We start from the raw sequence: 17,478 nt of genomic DNA, 5'->3' as shown, positions 1-17,478 counted from the left end.
GTTACATTTTATATAAAACTATTTATAGATGATACAAACATGTGGAAATGATAATCATACATGTGTATGCCAATGCCACGCATGCACACACAATTGTTGGGTTTCTCTGCTCTCTATAATATTGTACAGGTCTTTACTTCACTACTATGTACAGTACTTTGAGATAATGCATGTTGTGATTTGGCTCTATACAAATAAATTTGAATTGAATTAAATATATCTGAAAATATCTATATCTGTTATCTTGTTTTGTCCACAAACCATTTTCTTTCAGTTTTAACGATTTCTTTTTCAAATGCAGTGAAACCAGAAAATATGCTGAAAAAAGCATGTTTTGATTTAAAAAACAACAAAAAAACAACCTCTAAAACCAAATAATTCATTGTCAGAATAGTTTGAATATTCGTTGCAGCCCTAAACTATGACACAAAGACACACACACAGACAACATCACTCATATTCAGAACCAGGACTGTGAATTGTCCCCTCACAGTCTTGATACCACCATTACCAACCAGAGACAAAAACTCCCTGAATAAATGTAATCACAGATTACTAAGAATCAATTTGAACAGTATTGTTCAAAGTATTGGTTTACTTCCAAGTACTGGAAGTAAACCAATACTTTGAACAATACTGTTCAAATTATGAACAAATTTGACACACTACAGCGCTGAGGTTTGATTCAAATGAATCTTTACTGGTAGCATTCACAGTTCTGAGGTGAAATCAACAACACTTAGGACAATAAGAAAGAGAAACAATAAACCAGATCATTGAGAGTGTGACTAGTTTGGTTCAATCACATGTAAATAAATATAAGATGACTGCAGTTTTGAATGTGCACGGATCCCTCAGCTTAATGTATGATGTAAATATATGGCAGTATAGCATGGCAGCTAGAATCCACAGAAGAGGAGCAGCTCAGTTAAGATGACGAAAACAATTCTTAATTTTCAAGGGACGATTAATAAATGAAAACAATCTTTTTAAAACATTGTACTCAATTTTTGGTAATAAATGTCTAATAAGTTCTACATACTGGAACTTTAAAGGACTAGTTCCACATTTGCAAAAGAGTTTCATGTTGCTTTCATGTGATGCTTCATTTGCATGATGGGATTACATACAAAGCTAATTCAAAGACAACGCAAAATTAAAATCCTGCAAATGTTTTTTTTTAATTGTACACTTCAGGCACTTTAGTCGAGTTGTTTGACCTTGTGAAAATTTCACATGCTGGTAAAGCCAGTCAGCACTGAGATTCATCCAATATCCTGTTATTGTAAGAAATGCAGGTTGCTGCATATGCGCATCCCAAAGAGCCAACATTTTAAAGAGGGACTGAAGTGAATGGCATGGGACTGCGTTGCCTGGCATGACGGACACATAATGTGTGTCTACTTGAGAGTTTGCATTGACTTTGTATGTAATCCCATTATGCAAAAAAAAGGTAATGATGTTCAGTATGAACTCACCATTATTGCCTGATGCTCAGGAGAATATCAGTCTCAGGTGATTGTCATGGCTCAGAGTTGCCAGTGTCGGTCAAATGATCACAGTGTTTGTTGGGTAAGTGATAAAATACTGAGTAATAACAATGTAACATCGGATACTTTATGATGAGAAAAGTTTGCTTTGGTTTTCACCATCGTACAGAATCACTGCTTCACATTGCCTGAAACTTTATTACAATAACCTGGTTGTGAGTACAGAGCTGGAGCCAGAACATGGTTAACCTAGCTTAGCATAAAGACTGGCAGCAGCTTCCTGAAATTAGACCAAGATATTTTTGCACCCGACTCTGGTGTCCTTGCTGTGAACCTGAGGAGACTTGGCCTAAGAGAAGGATCGTTCATGCTCATTATTTAAGCCGGAGTTTTTTGTTTTCAGTACATTCCAACACTCAGCACGGTCTATAGCACACAAAGCTGCTGTCAAGTGGTGTTTTCATGGAAAGTAATTTGTGAAATGCAGTATATTGATTGGAAGTTAATGGATAGCAACCCCACAATTTCCCTTTTCAACATAATATATAAATAATGTCAGTATCAGACCTTTTTACTTGTTAAAATCTGAATGGCATCGGCTCCAATAACCTATTATTAAAACACAATATTAAGGCCTGTTACAGCAGCTGACATCGTGCTACAGACTGAATGCACAGTAGTAAGTTAACCTGAAGATGAGGCACACACATTTTGTCTGACCAGTGGCTCGTAGCTAAGTATCTATTGGCAATGGAGTCAATTGTTTTTTTTACCCAACGTATTGTTCACACTGATATTGTAGCATGAATAAATTAGTGTCAGTGTTTTGATGCCATTATTGCATCATGTCATTCATTTTTGAAAGTGAAAAGTAGAAATCATATTTGGTAGCAGTAAGGCAGGTTTGTGTTTCAGCACAGGATGATCACAGCTGCTGTAGCTAGACTGTAAATCCATTCACTCAAACAATCGAAATTCCCTCAATTTCTCTTCCCTAATGTTTGGCTTAATACATATCCCTGACTTCAACAAGTCTCTTTAGACACAAACACAACGGTAACTGAAGAACCTTCTGTCACGATGAATAACTCATTTCATGATAATGATTATCATCATCATCGTGCAGCTGACAGAACATGAGCAAGATAAAATATTTCAGCAATATTTTCAGCTATTTTAATTAGTTCTCAAACTTTCTTTCTTGTTCGGCCATATACTAGAAGAAAAACATGTATTAACTTATATTAGTTGTCTAATATTCATTTGATAAAGACAGCAACATTAGCCCTAAGATAGCATTTTGGTATTTTGGTGGGGTATTTTGTTTAGTTTTGTACTGTGGACCAGTCTGACATTAAATATGAAATTGGTAAAGACAAAGGAGACTTTTAGATGTTATATACCAGCTAATATGCAGTAAATTGATGACTGAATTAATTATTGACTTCAATTGTTGATCTTTTCTGTTGATTGATACTCAGACTGATGCTCCTTTGGTTTTAAGACTGCAGTTTAATTTTATGTTACATCTGATCTATATCTCTTGGACCCTGTGTGTATTAATCCTCAAATCACATTTACTTAAACATTAGCAGCTCTAAATGGAAGGACTTAAACTTAAAGCACATGATGATTTTAGCTTATATTAATGTTATCATTAGTTGCCACAGCCGTTGAAAAGAATGATTCATTATGACAATATAATGGCATCATTTCTGGGTAAAAATCTATTCATTCATGTAGAGTGTAACTTTACTCTGATGACTTTGTTAACCATGCTGGTGACGTATAAACTGCGACTGGTCGTCTCAAACGGATCGTAAGCTTATGGGCTGGTTAGCTTTTAAGCTAGCTTCATGTACATCAGAATGAATTCCATCAGTCTTTGGGTTGATCACACCACTACTGTTCCACGGGACAACACAGGATACACTGTTGTGTAAGAGGCTAGGTATTTTAAGGCACAGAGTCAACATGTGAATGAAAGCAGATGAGAAGAAAGAGACCCAGTCAGGTGCGGTCAGCTGACACCTGAACTGGTGCTGATCTTTGGACAACCACTGGCTCTCCGTCAGTACTCTGGCTGTGTCTCATCATAGTCCATGATGCTCAGCTCGTGTCTCCTCTGTCGAACAGCTAGGGTCAGGTCTGCAGAGAGGGCAGGACATGAACTTGGGGCTGGTGGTTTAGAGGGAGGGTGGATGGTAGCTGCAGCCTTGCTTGGGGGCACCAGCTGAGGACTCCTTGGAGGGATAATGGTCTCCTCCATCTCCTGACCCAAAGGAGGGATCTCTGGCTTGGCTTCCTCTTCGTTGTCGTCGTCCTCCTCCTCTTCTTCCTTCTCCTCCTCCTCCTCCTCCCTCTCATGTGGCTCCTCCTCTTCCTCATCTGGGCTGTGATTGGTCGGTTTGAACAGTTCCCGCGCTCGCTGCTCCAGAAAAGAGCCAACAGCCAGAGGGGATTCAATAGGAGACAAGGAGAGAGGGGAGGAGGAGCAGGAGGGGAGGTGCAGGGGGGAGGTGGAGAGAGCCTCTAGAGCTCCATTTATTATACCAAGAGAACCAGAGGAGGGGCGGGGCCTGAGGCTGCTCTGAGCAACAGGTAAGACCACACCACTGCCATTTGGCCTGTGGGAGAAAAAGACGATCACATGACATCATCAGCTGAATCTTCAGATTGGTTGTGAGTCAACATGAAACACAGAAAATATAAGACTCATCAATAATCAAACAACAAAACACGTCTTTGTTCACGTTTTTGGGGCTAATGACTAAGTGACTGAGCTAACTGACTTAATCTTTATCTTTGATGCTGTCTATGTACAGTGCCTTGAGATAATATATGTTGTGATTCAGCGCTATACAAATAAAATTGAATTAATAAATGAAAACATTTGGTTGTACCACTTTGTAAGTCCATAGGGAGATCGTCATTTAAGAGATTTAAACGGTAACAAACGTTAGACTCTATATTGTGTTATCAAACTTTAAACCCTAATGACAGCTGAGGCTGCGGTCCCCCAAGTGGTGAGTGGCTGTGTAGCATCTTATGCAGCAGGCAGGATGGTTCACCTGCCATCGATGTCCCAAGGTTGGCCGTCTGTATCCATGTCGAGGTGTACCTGACTGTACAGGTGAAGCATCTCAGTCTGCAGGCTCTGGGTGACTCTCCGCAGGGCGACACAGCGACTGTCACAGGCCGAGAGCTCCGCTCTAAAACACAAAGCAACACACACATTAAATGATTTGTTCCAGTATTTCTGCTGCTGCCATGGTGCATCCACTTTACAGAACATAGTAACTGGAGAGAAAGTTGTTTCTATCTTAATACTGTGACCTGCTCTGGGCCTTCATGTCCTCAAAGAGTTTCTTCTGATCCAGAATCAGCTGGTCTTTCTTGGCCAGCTGGTTCTCCAGCTCTGCTATCCTGTGATTGGCTGCCTCTAGCTTCTGTCTCTGCTGGACATCACTGTCTTTAAGATGCTGGTACTCTTTACCCACACTGCACTGCAGCATGGATGCCTCCTTAACATATGCAAGCAAACACAAAACACACGCGCACACGTCATGACTTATTGCTAAAGGTCTGATTAACTCAACATAACTGGGTTTCTTTTCCCAGTAATGTATTATTTTGTTGTTGCCGTGTTTTCTCACAGTCCAGTGGTCGCCCGGTCCTCCCTCTATCTGATTAGTCAGAGTTCGGTTGGTTTCTCTGAGCAGTACAAGCTGCTGGTTCAACAGGAAGATCTGCTGCTGCAGCTGCTCACTGCTGCTCAGCTGCAAGAAAACACCAGAAGACACTGACACATCATCCACAGCATCATTCACACAGTGGGGTCATAACTGAGGCTCCTGGACACCCCCTGACACATGCTGTGTGTTTACTTCATCAGTGGACACACAGCATGGTCAAAGCAGGGAAGCACATCAATATACAAACACTTAATCATCTGTCCATCCAGTCTGTATGTACATTTACTTTATTTTAAAATGCCCCACAACACATGAAGGCTACGTCATTGGATGAGAGGAACTGTCTAATAACATGGTGTCTCACCTTGAGTGATAGCTGAGTCAGCTGGTGTTCAGCATTGTTAGCCTTGTTATTGGCCCTCTGAAGCTCTGCCTCTAAAACTTTCAGCCTGGTCTGACACTCTTGAACCTCACTCTGAAACAGTCAATCACAACACAGGTGGTTGCCAAGTGTGCATATGTGTGTCATTGTGTGTGTGCGTGTCAGTATGTGTGTGTGTGTACCTGCAATCTCTGGTTGTCTCTCTGCGCGTCCTGTTGCTGCAGCAGCAGTTGCTGGACGTGCTTGTGCAGCTGGTTAGTTTGTGCGTGTGCGTCCAGCTGCAGTTGTGTGTAACGTCTTTGCTCTTCTTTCAGACTCAACTTCAGAGACCGAATCTCCTCATCCTGAACACAAAGCTGAGCTCTCTGCAACACACAAACACACTCATGTACACACACTCCTCCAGACAACGGGTAACCAAAAGTAAAATTCAATTTTATATCAATCTGTACAATAACCAGGCAGCGTGTGTGTGTTAGCGTGTGTGGAAATTACCATCGCGACACTGTGCTCCTCCAACGCAGTGGCACTGATGACTCTGCGTAGCAGGCGGCGGTTTCTGATGGCATGCTGCTGCCGTTTGAAACGTTCAAACTGAAGCTGACTATGGATCAGCAACAGCTGACTCTTCAGACACTGAAGCTCCTCCCCCGAGGCCAGGCCTGATACAATAAACACAAAGTGAAAAAAAAAACAACCTCACCTTAAATTTACAGCCTTAGATGAACAAACAATATTACTTATACTTGTTTTGTTTTCGGAATTTAAAGATTTTTTTTTTTTTAAAGAAAACTACTCGACTGACGACCACAGAGTGCAAAACATGTTGATGAAGAGGTTCAAAGCAGTTTACTTAATTATTTTTTTGGTTGGGCTAGTCTGGTTAGATGAGTGGGGTTGGTGTGGTTAGCAGGGTTAGTTTGGTCTGTTTTTAGTTGGTTTAGTGTGATTAGATAGGTTTATCTGGTTAAAGGAGTCAATTTGGTTAGTGGGGTCTGTCTGATTAGAAGGGTCAGTCTAGTCAGTAGGTTGTGCCTGGTCAGTGATAATAGTCTTTCAGTTGTGCTAGTTAGGTTAGTGTTGTCTGATTAGTGGGACCCGTCTCTGTTCCATTAATGTACTTGATATAATGCAGAATTTCTCCAAACACGTTCAATCAAAGTTCAATCAAATCATAATGTAAAGTCCTCGTCTAGTACTGTGATTCCAGCTTATTTACCAATACCACCAGTACTGATCAGGACAATGGGTCTAACCAGAGGAAACACTGCAACTACAGGCTAAAGTTAGCACATTACAATAATAGCATACCTGCAGCAAGCAGTAATTAATAAGCTTGTTGTGCGATAACTGGACTTTTAATACCATTGTGGTTAATGTTAGTTAACTCAACATTTTTACTCACACCAGCCAGCACACACTCAAAATTCCTTAGAAAAATGCTATTTAGTATGTCAACAGTTTGTGTTTTAGAATGTTGTAAATTTCAGTCCCTTCAGTTCAAATAAAAAATGATCAACCAGGTTAAAACTGTTAATGCGGTGAGTCGGAGTGTGTTAGTTCAGGTACCTTTGGTTTTCATGCTCTGCTGTTTACCTCCAAAATGACGATCCACTGACTTATTCACTGCTGACAACCTGCCACACACACACACACACACAATGAACAAACATCTCCACAGTTTGACATTAAGCTGAGGAAGAAGAGTAAAAAAATATGGCGCAAGTTATGGAATCTGAAGATGATATGAAGACAGGCGTCTCTGTGCTGAAGTGCTTTCCAGAGGACCTGTGATCTTTACTTTCTACACCACATCCTCATTAACAGTCTCACCTCCTGCTAAGGCATTCATGGGCATCATGTCCATGGACAATTAACTGGTCCAAAACCTCTAGAGGGGAGACAGAGGTTTGATCCTGCTCCCTGTCCTCCCCCTCGACTCCTCCCTCCTTCTCCTGCTGCCCTGGAGCTTTTTCCAACATCTCCTACAGGTGACAACAGGATCAATAACACAAAAATGTAATTATATATTATACAATATCTTTTTTTATTAGATTTACCAATGCAACTAAAACAACAGAAAAATATGAATGAAGTTATATTCCCAAAACTGCACTTTTTTGACAAATATTACAGGTGCCAACTGCCACTGTGGCTGAAGATACTTTATTTAGATGTAGAAATAAATGTAAAGCTAAAGTTGAGGTCTGTCAGCAATAATGTAGCCAATCAAATCACTTTATACAAACATTCTTGCACAGGATCCGGCTAATCACATGACTTTTAATGTGTTTAAGCTCAAAAAGTACATCATCCAACAGAGCTCTTCTCTGTTGCAAACAAAGGCAGACATCCATGTCACTGTTCACTTCTGAAAGCTACCTCCAACACCAGGCATCAGACAAACCCTCTGACAAGCTTTCAGGCAATGTGGATTGCATATGTGTGAGTGCAAATTAAAAGGTATAAGCTCTGGGACACATGACGGGAGATTTACTTTGCAAAGATGTGAAACTTACGAAACTGCATTATCGTAAGAAGAGAACAGGTTGATATGAAGGTTAAATTCAGTGTCGTCTGGTTTAGTTTACCTGTGTCTTTTTCCGGATGAAGAGCGAGGCAGCTTGAGGCAGAGCGAGATCAAACAGGAGCTCATAGGAGGGAGCGGAGTTCAGATCCAAATGGAATGAGGGAAAGCGGTCAGGGCCTCCTTCCTCAAATGGGTGGGTGGGGGTGCTAGAGGGGTTAGGTGGGGTAAAACACAGTGAGTTGGACGAGGGAGGAGGGAACAATGAGCCTGAGGGTGACACATCACAGTTGGGAGTAGAAGTGACAAGCACATGCTGAGAGGAGGCAGAGGGGGGAGGCAGGGGTGATTCCTCTGATCTGAAATCTGGAGATGGAGAGATGGATTCAATAATCATCATCATCAATATAACATAATGACATCATCCATCACATCAGAATCAGCAGCAGAATGAGCCAACATACTGATGGTGGATTCATTCACACTCTTCTGTTTCTGATCAACTCACCTTCATTGCCGTTGTTGATGACATCACTCCGACCTTTCCCCTCCCTCTCTATGACTGGCTGGATGGATGACCTCTCCAGCTCTGTGAGTGGCTGCAGCTTCACCTGTGAGGGAGAGAGGTTGTTTTTTTATTCAGCCATTTCATGCTTTTACACATCCTCTCTCTCCTCTGTTGAACCACAAAATGTTCCCCCGGGCAAATTAAGGTCCGATTAGGTTGGGAACTTAACATTATTCACTTTGCACACACCTGTCTTGCATGGAACCTTGCTTTGGAGATCTACAACAATAATAATATTATACTATGCACTTGTCACTTTGATTTATATGAATTTGCTGTGCAGTTCAATCATTTCTCAGCTCTGTCCTTGTTTCTTTCTCTTAAATACTTGCTGGGAGGAGCTAAGAAGCAAGTGAAGGAATTGAGGAGAGATATTTGCCAAATGAACAAAGTCCAATAAATACCTTTCCCAGAAGAAAATAAAAGAATGGTCTTTCTTACCTGATTGTTGCTGTCTGGAGCCAGACATCTATCTGGGTTGTCTTCACTAGATGGTGTTGAAGGGACAGAGGCCTGTGAGGGACATTTCACACCTAGAGGGAAGTGGACCAGTTAATAAATATGTGACTGTTACTTTTTATCACATACCTTTATTTATTGAACCTTTTCTTTGCTCTTTTTACATTAAACAGTAAACACAAACTTTATTCACATTTTTATTTTAATACATCACATACGATTAAATTTGCTTCTCTCTTTTATTTGTTGCTTGTATTTTAACCCTCAACAGTTGAACATTTAATCTTCTCTTTGATTCCTGCACCAGTGTCTCACCTGAGAGGGATGCAGTTCTGCTCAGAGGGTGGGTGGAGGCTGTAGCAGCAGGTTCAGGTGGGGGTGTGGACATACCACAATGAGACGAGGGGCTCCATGTGACATCATCAACCTGAGCACAGAAACATTAGGCTCATTGGTTCAGGTCTGATCATAATTCTAATCATAGCTAATTATCAGCAGACTGAGGACTTAGGGCATGATGGGAAACACCTTGCTCAGTTAATCGGTGGTTTGATGCTTCAATGAAACAACGTAAAGTGTAAAAAAATGATGATTCTTATCCTTAAATATTCTAAATCTAAGACTTTAAAATAACGTTTCTTCAATTTTGATTGACATAGCCTGTTACATTACGAAAATAAAAATGTGTTCCATTTAGTGTAATGTGATTATTGCTCATAGTGTTGCTAATGTTTGTAGCTTGAGAGGCACAGGTTTATCAGACAGAACTAATTCAACCACTATCATGTCTCCTGCTGCGGTCTGGTCAGACATTGACCTGTGACCAGCATCACAGTGTCTAACATGCAGCTGCATTATTCACATGGCTGACTGAGGGACATCACAGACTCACTGAACATATGATAAATAAGGGTTTTCAATTTTAAAAGTAACTGTTGAATGGTGAAATCAATGAACTCCTGTTATTACGGAAATTAAATCCTTTGAGACACATTGGAGTGGTGCAGCCTGCAGCAGGATGTGATGTCATCTGTCTCTACAGGACGATGAAATAATAATTCATTACAAATAAACAGACCAACACATTTACCTGTGCGCAGGTGTCAAAGGTCAGCTGAGGCAGAGTTGGACGTCCAAACAGTGAAGGACAGACTAAACTTTCTGTCAACACACAGATCATGAAACAATCCCCATTACATACAGTTCATCCATTCAGCTATTAACCATCTAATTATCCATGAATTTACTCATCTATTAATATATTTGCCTCTTTATTTCTTAATCTATTCCATAGGGCTGAACAATTAATCAAATTTTATCAAAATCGCAATGCAGCCTACTGCAATTTTCAAATCGCAGGAGGCGTAATATTTGTTGAAGCCAAGATGTGTGTCCAAAATACCATTTTAGATTAATTCCTGTATTGATCCATACACATCTTACTCTACAGACTGAAGAGAACATCTTTGTTTCTCACAGATCTGCACACATATCACACAGTAATCATTTTAAATGTGTTTTTCAAATGAAAATAAGAATTCTTGACAAAATAATCGATATTTATTCCAAATCGTTCAGCCCTACTATTTGTTCATTTATCCATCCATGTTCAATCTGACAGAGTATAGTTAATTGCAGAAACATTTGAGAGGTTTTACTGAAGTCTGTGTATTCTATGGATATTGGTGCAGTGGGAGTAAGCAGCACCAGACACACTCAAAAAAAATTAACTATCATTATTTGGAGTTTATTAATGGGACATTTCAGTGAAAATAATTAATGTATTAAACATTCATTAACAAACTCACCTGCACTGCTGATGCTCTCGGTGTTGTGAGGACTGCAAGTAAGGTCCAGGACAGGGAGGGGGAAGGACAGTGGAGGAGGTCTGGGTGAGGGTGAGGAGCCTGAGGAGGAGGACGGTGGGTCTCTCAGGGAGGTGTAAATGTCCTCCTCACAGGAAGACTCCAGAGGGTCCAGAGACACTCTGGAGCACTCTATCACAATGTCGTGCACTTCGTAACACTTCCACCTGGGTCAGGAAATAACCTCTGTTACTTTAAAAGGAAGTCAACCGAGTAGCATATTACAGGAGTAAACTCTGCTTTCGATGTATACAGTGGTCACATTAGAATAAGCCTTTAATGTATATTTCTATGGTCCCATACTGATGCAGTGTTCAGAATTTTATGAGAATTTTTGTTTAAGGCAGCTTCAGAAACACAAGTGAACCATTATATTTATCAGACATTGGAACCTTCTTTTATATACACATTTGACTTTTGTGTTCACATATCTCAAACATCTAACTGTCTGTGTCAAAATAGTATCAGAGATGTCTGATAGGTTCAGGAAGTCTGTGTGCTTCAGACAGTGTTTGATACATCTTCAGTGATGTTTTGGGTTTTTGTTATTTTTGTTTTTTTTGACCACCTGCTGTGCCTCAGTAGATGAAGGCAGCCTAATGTCATGTAAGTGCAGCTCTTCAGCAACATCATGCATTATGATCAAAAGCTCTACAACTGGACCATATGTTTCTTCTGAAGTAGATTTCAAAATAAACTGCTGATCATTAGTTTGCTTATTATATCAGTGAGAAAGTTGAGTAGCAAATGTGAGCGGTTCAAAATTTGTCTAGACTGTTGCTCACCTGGATGGGTCCAGTTCATGGTCCTGAGTCCCTGTGACCAACTCAGGGTGAACCCTGACATGTTCCAACATGGGCTAAGAGACACAAACATATAGGGAGGACGTTAGCAACACAGTGTGGATCCTTTTTACCCTAGATCTTTCCATTAGAAAAAAATCAAAACTTCTGTCCATGGGTTAGGAACAATTTTTCTTGAACAAAGAAAACAAACAAAAATTAATGCAAACAAGCAAAGCATACTGGATCAGAAGGTAATAGTAGGGTGCTTTGTTATTATTACAGGCACATTTGTTTTAAGGAAAACCCTAACCCTGAATTTTAAAATAATGCATTTCACTTTGAAAAAGTCTACATCAGAGTGTAGATGAGAGGGAAAACATAAAGGAACATTTTAATATCAGTGTGGACGAGGCCGCGTTCTAAATGAAGCACAGTATTCAGAGTATTTTACCAGTCCTGTTATCTGAGAAAAGGAGCAGCTGCTGTTTACAGCTGCTATTTCTGTGCAAGTGTAGCAGCAGCACAGAGTTACTGCTCACATTATCCACTACTGCCAAGTTTCATGAAAATAACAACACAACAGAGTTCACACTTGATATTTGTGTGTCACTTTTATTAATGTACACAAATGTATGTTGCTACCATGGAGTGAGTAAACATCAGTCGTGTTCATTAGGGAATTCAGTTTGCAGGTATACTGAAGGTATGACAAAGAGGAAAGCCTAAACATATTAAGATTCTCTATCAGGTTCTGTAGCTATCAGGATGCTTTTCTGAACCTGAATAATACACAATGTGTTACAGGAATAATAAATAAATTATTGTTTGGTCTGTACTGACCTTGATGACCTCCTGGAAGGTGTCTAGGTTCTCCTTCATGCTGTAGTGGAGTCTCAGGTAGGAAATGAAGTTACAGGGAAACATCCCATACAGACGGTGGAACAGAGAATACACACCAGCATGGAGATGGACCAGGTGGACCACAGGTACATGACCTGCAAGAGGTAACAGCCAGAGGAGCAGCACACTTTACAGAACACTCTATAACCCACACACATTACACACATTATGATATGTCTACATGAAGAAGTTGGAAAAACATTAACACACAGTGTGCGTGCATTACCAGGGTTTCTGTAGCTCCAGGATGCCAGGCGTCCAAATACGTCAAAGAAATCATAGATGTGTTGCTTCCCAGTCTGAGGGATCATGGGTAACAGAGTGATGAGGACCAGGACTGCGGTGATAAGGACGACCACATCGCTGTCAGTCTAAGGAGAACACAACAGCAACAAAATAAACAGACACAGTCAGCAGCTGTGAACACAGACAATTACATATTTTCAACACATTTTCCAACCATACTTTTAGGCAGCGCAGCAGGGACGGCAGCAGGGCTGAGCGGCTGATGTGATGAACCCATGGAGGCTGTTTCCTAATCAGGTGACCCAGCAGTGTGAGACCAGCCAATCTGGTCCCAGGTCTGTTCAGAGACTCATTCAGCTTCTCCAACAAGGGCTGATGGATGTTAATTTTTTTTTAATGATAAAATAAGATAAGGTATAAACATCTGGACAAAACAGAGGGAGGTAATGCTGACCTTATGATGAGGCTCTCTGATGGTGGACAGGAGCAGCACTGCCTGAGGGGATGTGGAGTCAAGGTAATAGTCCACCAGAGATGAGAGCACAGCCCCTCCTTTGTCTGAGGCGAGAAACTACAGGTCACACTGACAGCAAAACAAACAGAGACAGGTACAAGCAGGTAGGGATGTCCCACTCCTGATCTCAAATATCAGATCGGAGCCAATCTGGGCATTTCTCTTAACGGATTTGAAATCGGGAATCACCCCAATAATGTCACCCTGATCTTTTACTTCCACATGCACCGTCTGTCTGCAACTATATTGTACACATGCCGTAGACAAACAAAGCACTGGTTTAGCTAACAGAGAGCTGATGAAACCCTGTCCTCTCTTCTTCCTCTTTTTTCCTACCAGCAGTACCAGCTGCTGCAATGACAGATGACAGAAATATGTTCTTCTTTCTCTCTAAGCCTCGGTGGGGAATATTATTTACTTTACTTACAATGACATTAAAAAGGTATACAGTGCTACTCTGTTACCTAGGCAAATACAAGTGTTGAATCGGAACTCTGTATCACCAGATATTTAAATGCAAAAACATCAGTAAGGGATCAGGGGCCAAAAAAGATGTTGGGGAAATCCCTAGACAGAAGACAGGTTGAGGCAGGTAGGGACAGACACTGACAGAGACAGAGACAAACAAGTTGAGACAGGTACAAACATGCAAAGAGATGTCTTCGAGACAGGTTTGGACAGACAGGGACATGTACAAACATGTAGAGACAGGTGATAGGTTGAACCAGGTACAAACAGGTAAACACAGGCAGTGAAAAGTAACAGGTAGAGATGGATTACAAGAAAAGACAGGTCAAGTTAGGTAGAGATGGACAAAGACAGGTAGACAAGACACCTTTCTCAATATCCATACTTGTCTGTACTCTCATACTTGTGAAAACGTCATCAGCCTCAGTCCAAGTTCTGTTAATAATGAGGCTTAAGCACTTGGCACCACCCGCAATTCAAAACAGTAGAACAAGGAAGTACACTGCTGTTCCAATTATAGAGATCATACTTGTGCACTCCCGTACTTGGCGAGTATGTACTTGAGGCGTACTTCTCAAGTACGCAAGTACATACTTGCGTACTTGCGTACATACTTGCGTACTGCAGATGGACTCACCTGTGCTCAGCTGCTGATTGACTGTTGCTCTCACTTGCTCCGCCTCCTGCAGCTCTGAACTGTCCAATGAGGGCAGGAGCTCACTGATAGTCACCTGTTCCTTGGACATCATTTACACCTGGAGACACAAATACTGTTTAAAAAGTGAGTATTTATCATTTAAGGGATACAATTAGATGATCATTCAGTGAGCCGATAAACAGTTTTAATTATCAAACCATTTCAAATGTGACTTTGCGCTCATCAATCTGTTGTTTATGTCACAGTGAACATCAGAGTTTCACCATTTACAAAACCATCTACATGTATATATGATTTTAGTATGGTGATTGAAAATAAGAGGTAAGCATGGTGCCATTACTGTGGTGGCACCTGCTAACAGCTTGAATGCAAACTGTACAATTTTACTACTGAAACGTGTGTTCACATTTTTACAATGATGTCCAAGGAGCCGGGAAGAACCTGCACCACTTTCAGCTGCTCCAAAAGTAGCTATAAAAATGACAGTAAATTACAAAAGTCTTTACAGCATGGATGGTGTTTCTGTATATCACAGTCAGCTAAGAAAGCAGAGGATCAACATGTGGACAATCATGTAGCTGCTCTGTAAGGTTCTGTAAGCAAGCTAATGTTACAGTCAATCCAGACATTACACACCCAATACTTTGTTTATTGAAATATAGCAACTTTGAAGCAAATAAAATAAAAAACAAACTTGTTTTTACTTGATTGTATTAACACTATGATCACCATTTATATTCTCAGAGTGAGTTACAAGCATGGTGTGCTGATCAACATTAAATACACTTCTTGTGTGTTAATTGGACCTGTTGTCCTGTACTCACTTGACTATGTTGAGACACAAACATGCCCTTCACTCTGGTCAAATCTCACTTTTCAGAGGGAGGAATCACTTAACATTTTACGTTTTTTGTTAAATACTTTTACAAAGGTCAAGATATATTTTTATTCCTTCAATAATCAAAATTATTCTTTGATTGATAAGTGTTGCCAGTATTAAATCAATTCTTTGATTACATATAATGGAAAGGGGTGGGACAAAATCCTTAATCCATCCTTAATAATGAACTCCAGGTGTGTATGTCCACACTGTGCACATCCTGCACATTTAGATGTGACATAAGAGACACAATAAACATGTGGTTTTTAAAATAAAATAAAATAAAATATAATAAAATAAACAGGTCTTCATCGAATTCTACAAACTTAACCTCTCCTCCAATATCCAGTATTTAGGAAGTGAAAAAAGAAAAAAAAGTAAATCTGCTCAGGTGCCAAACCTGCTGACAAACAATCAACCAACCAACCAAACACATGTGTACAGTATGTCTGACGTCATCGCTGCAATGTAATGGGATAATTGTGACGTAACTGTGAGGCATTTTACGTTTTGCGGTGAACATTGTGACCACTTCCTGTTGCAATAAACCGCAGCTCTTTACACAAACTCACAGCTAGCTAACGACGAAGCTACTGTGCTAAGAGCTCGGTGCTAAGCTAACAGGCCAGCAGTCTGCAGTGTGTATCAGAGCAGGTGACAGCTGTTTCTCTTTACGCCCTGTAGCTGTTGGTGTACTCCCGATGCAAACGCAGTTCATGAACGTACAGAAAAATAAACACAAAAACAAAGACTGACTTCACAAAAAACGGGTTACCTTCAAACCTGTTGATTTGAGCTGGGCGCAGCCATGTTGGGCAACAAGAAACCCCGCCCTCCAGCGGTGACCTGATACTCTAAACTGTCAATCAACATCAGAGTGCGTTCAGGGACGCTGGGAAAAACTGTGAAAACACCCGGCGAAAGAAGTTCCAGTGTGGAAACTATATCGCTATCTGATCCACCACATTGCGGTACAATTTTGACCAGTTCTCCTAGCGGTACATATGCTAAGCTATTTTAACATATAACTATCTGGAATTAGATATATGTGACGTCATTTTGACTGGTTGTAATTTCATTATGACTAATGTGAATTGTAGTTGTAGATATCTGTGTATTTATCTGTGTATTTACTAGACGTTACAGATATCCGTTTTTTACTAGTCAGAATGACGTCACCTTTGCCATTCATGTGTATTGTTGGGTTTGTCAGAACTGTAGATATCCCTAATTCCAGTTAATGTCTACAAAGTAATTTTGACTATGTGAAATTTAATTTAAGATATATAAAAAGGACAATGTATATATTATTAGCAATTAAATTGTAGATAGCCGCAACTGCAGTGCAGTGGCGATAACTGTTGGGTCGGAAGATTAATAGCAAAAGGCCTGAACCTCCAAAAGTTAAGAAAAATAGCTTTAATATGAACATGTTTGAAAGCTGCTAAAGATGTGTTAATGAGCATATCAATAAATATGTGAATGATAAAATAAATTGAAAGTATAATAAAAATTCTTTGATTACATATAATGGAAAGTGGCATTTATGATATTTGAAGGTAAACACCACTGCTGATGAAGGTGAACAATGTGACGGAAAGATACAAAAAACAAAACAAAAAACAATGATACGGCCTCTCTCTAGTAACATCCAGTGGCCACAGTTCGCAACAGCAGCTCCCCTCATGCAACAAAAAATGGAAACATCCATCATCTTCTACCGCTTTATCCTCTGCATGAGGGGGCTGCTGTGCCAATCAGCTGACATAAAAAAAATACTTTACAGTAACAGTAACAGTTCTCCTAATTTTTAAGATAAATGTTGGTATAGTTCCAAGTTAAGCTATATTTAGTAGGCTACCGTTTCATCCATTTGACTTTAAGAGGAGGAGTGTTTAGTGTGGAAGTCTAGAGCATTACATCCTCCCCTATTAAACTTGTTAATTATTACATTTACAGTTTTCCTTTTCCAAATAAAATTAAACAAGATCTTGTCAATTTTTGTTCAGATTAAAATTAGATACATCCATTGCTACTCCTT

The 17,478-nt window shown here is 40.2% G+C and overlaps 1 protein-coding gene across 3 annotated transcripts; it reads right to left on the bottom strand.

Annotated features, from left to right (window-relative positions):
• Positions 1–679: 679 nt before the first annotated feature.
• Positions 680–16,270, bottom strand: tsc1a (TSC complex subunit 1a). Of its 3 annotated transcripts, none has more exons than XM_044026194.1 (22): positions 16,213–16,270; positions 14,537–14,654; positions 13,372–13,475; positions 13,137–13,289; positions 12,898–13,042; positions 12,612–12,766; positions 11,772–11,845; positions 10,930–11,153; positions 10,212–10,282; positions 9,437–9,548; positions 9,104–9,195; positions 8,603–8,705; positions 8,159–8,460; positions 7,401–7,552; positions 7,137–7,204; positions 6,063–6,229; positions 5,750–5,932; positions 5,550–5,660; positions 5,147–5,269; positions 4,827–5,014; positions 4,562–4,702; positions 680–4,117 (listed from the first exon to the last, which is right to left on the bottom strand). In XM_044026194.1, the coding sequence occupies exons 2-22, from the start codon at positions 14,646–14,648 to the stop codon at positions 3,562–3,564; spliced, it is 3,336 nt and encodes a 1,111-aa protein (XP_043882129.1). In that variant the 5' UTR covers positions 14,649–14,654; positions 16,213–16,270; the 3' UTR covers positions 680–3,561. The 3 variants fall into 3 exon arrangements, with proteins under 3 accessions (XP_043882129.1, XP_043882131.1, XP_043882130.1); XM_044026196.1 differs by having other exon boundaries at positions 7,164–7,204; XM_044026195.1 differs by having other exon boundaries at positions 13,372–13,469.
• Positions 16,271–17,478: the final 1,208 nt, after the last annotated feature.

This window comes from Solea senegalensis, linkage group LG5 (genome assembly GCF_019176455.1).
Source record: "Solea senegalensis isolate Sse05_10M linkage group LG5, IFAPA_SoseM_1, whole genome shotgun sequence".
Classification (NCBI taxonomy): domain Eukaryota; kingdom Metazoa; phylum Chordata; class Actinopteri; order Pleuronectiformes; family Soleidae; genus Solea; species Solea senegalensis.
Note: the sequence above shows the minus strand (reverse complement) of the source record. Positions and strands in the feature narration are given on the sequence as shown.

What these genes read in the sequence shown, in the direction of transcription:
- tsc1a (XM_044026194.1), bottom strand. Translation starts at nt 14,648, where the DNA reads ATGATGTCCAAGGAACAGGTGACTATCAGTGAGCTCCTGCCCTCATTG. An exon ending in GCAGAGCATGAAAACCAAAG is followed by an intron (nt 6,230 to 7,136) that starts GTACCTGAACTA and finishes TTATTGTATCAG; the next exon opens with GCCTGGCCTCGGGGGAGGAG. An exon ending in GAGACAACCAGAGATTGCAG is followed by an intron (nt 5,661 to 5,749) that starts GTACACACACAC and finishes TGACTGTTTCAG; the next exon opens with AGTGAGGTTCAAGAGTGTCA.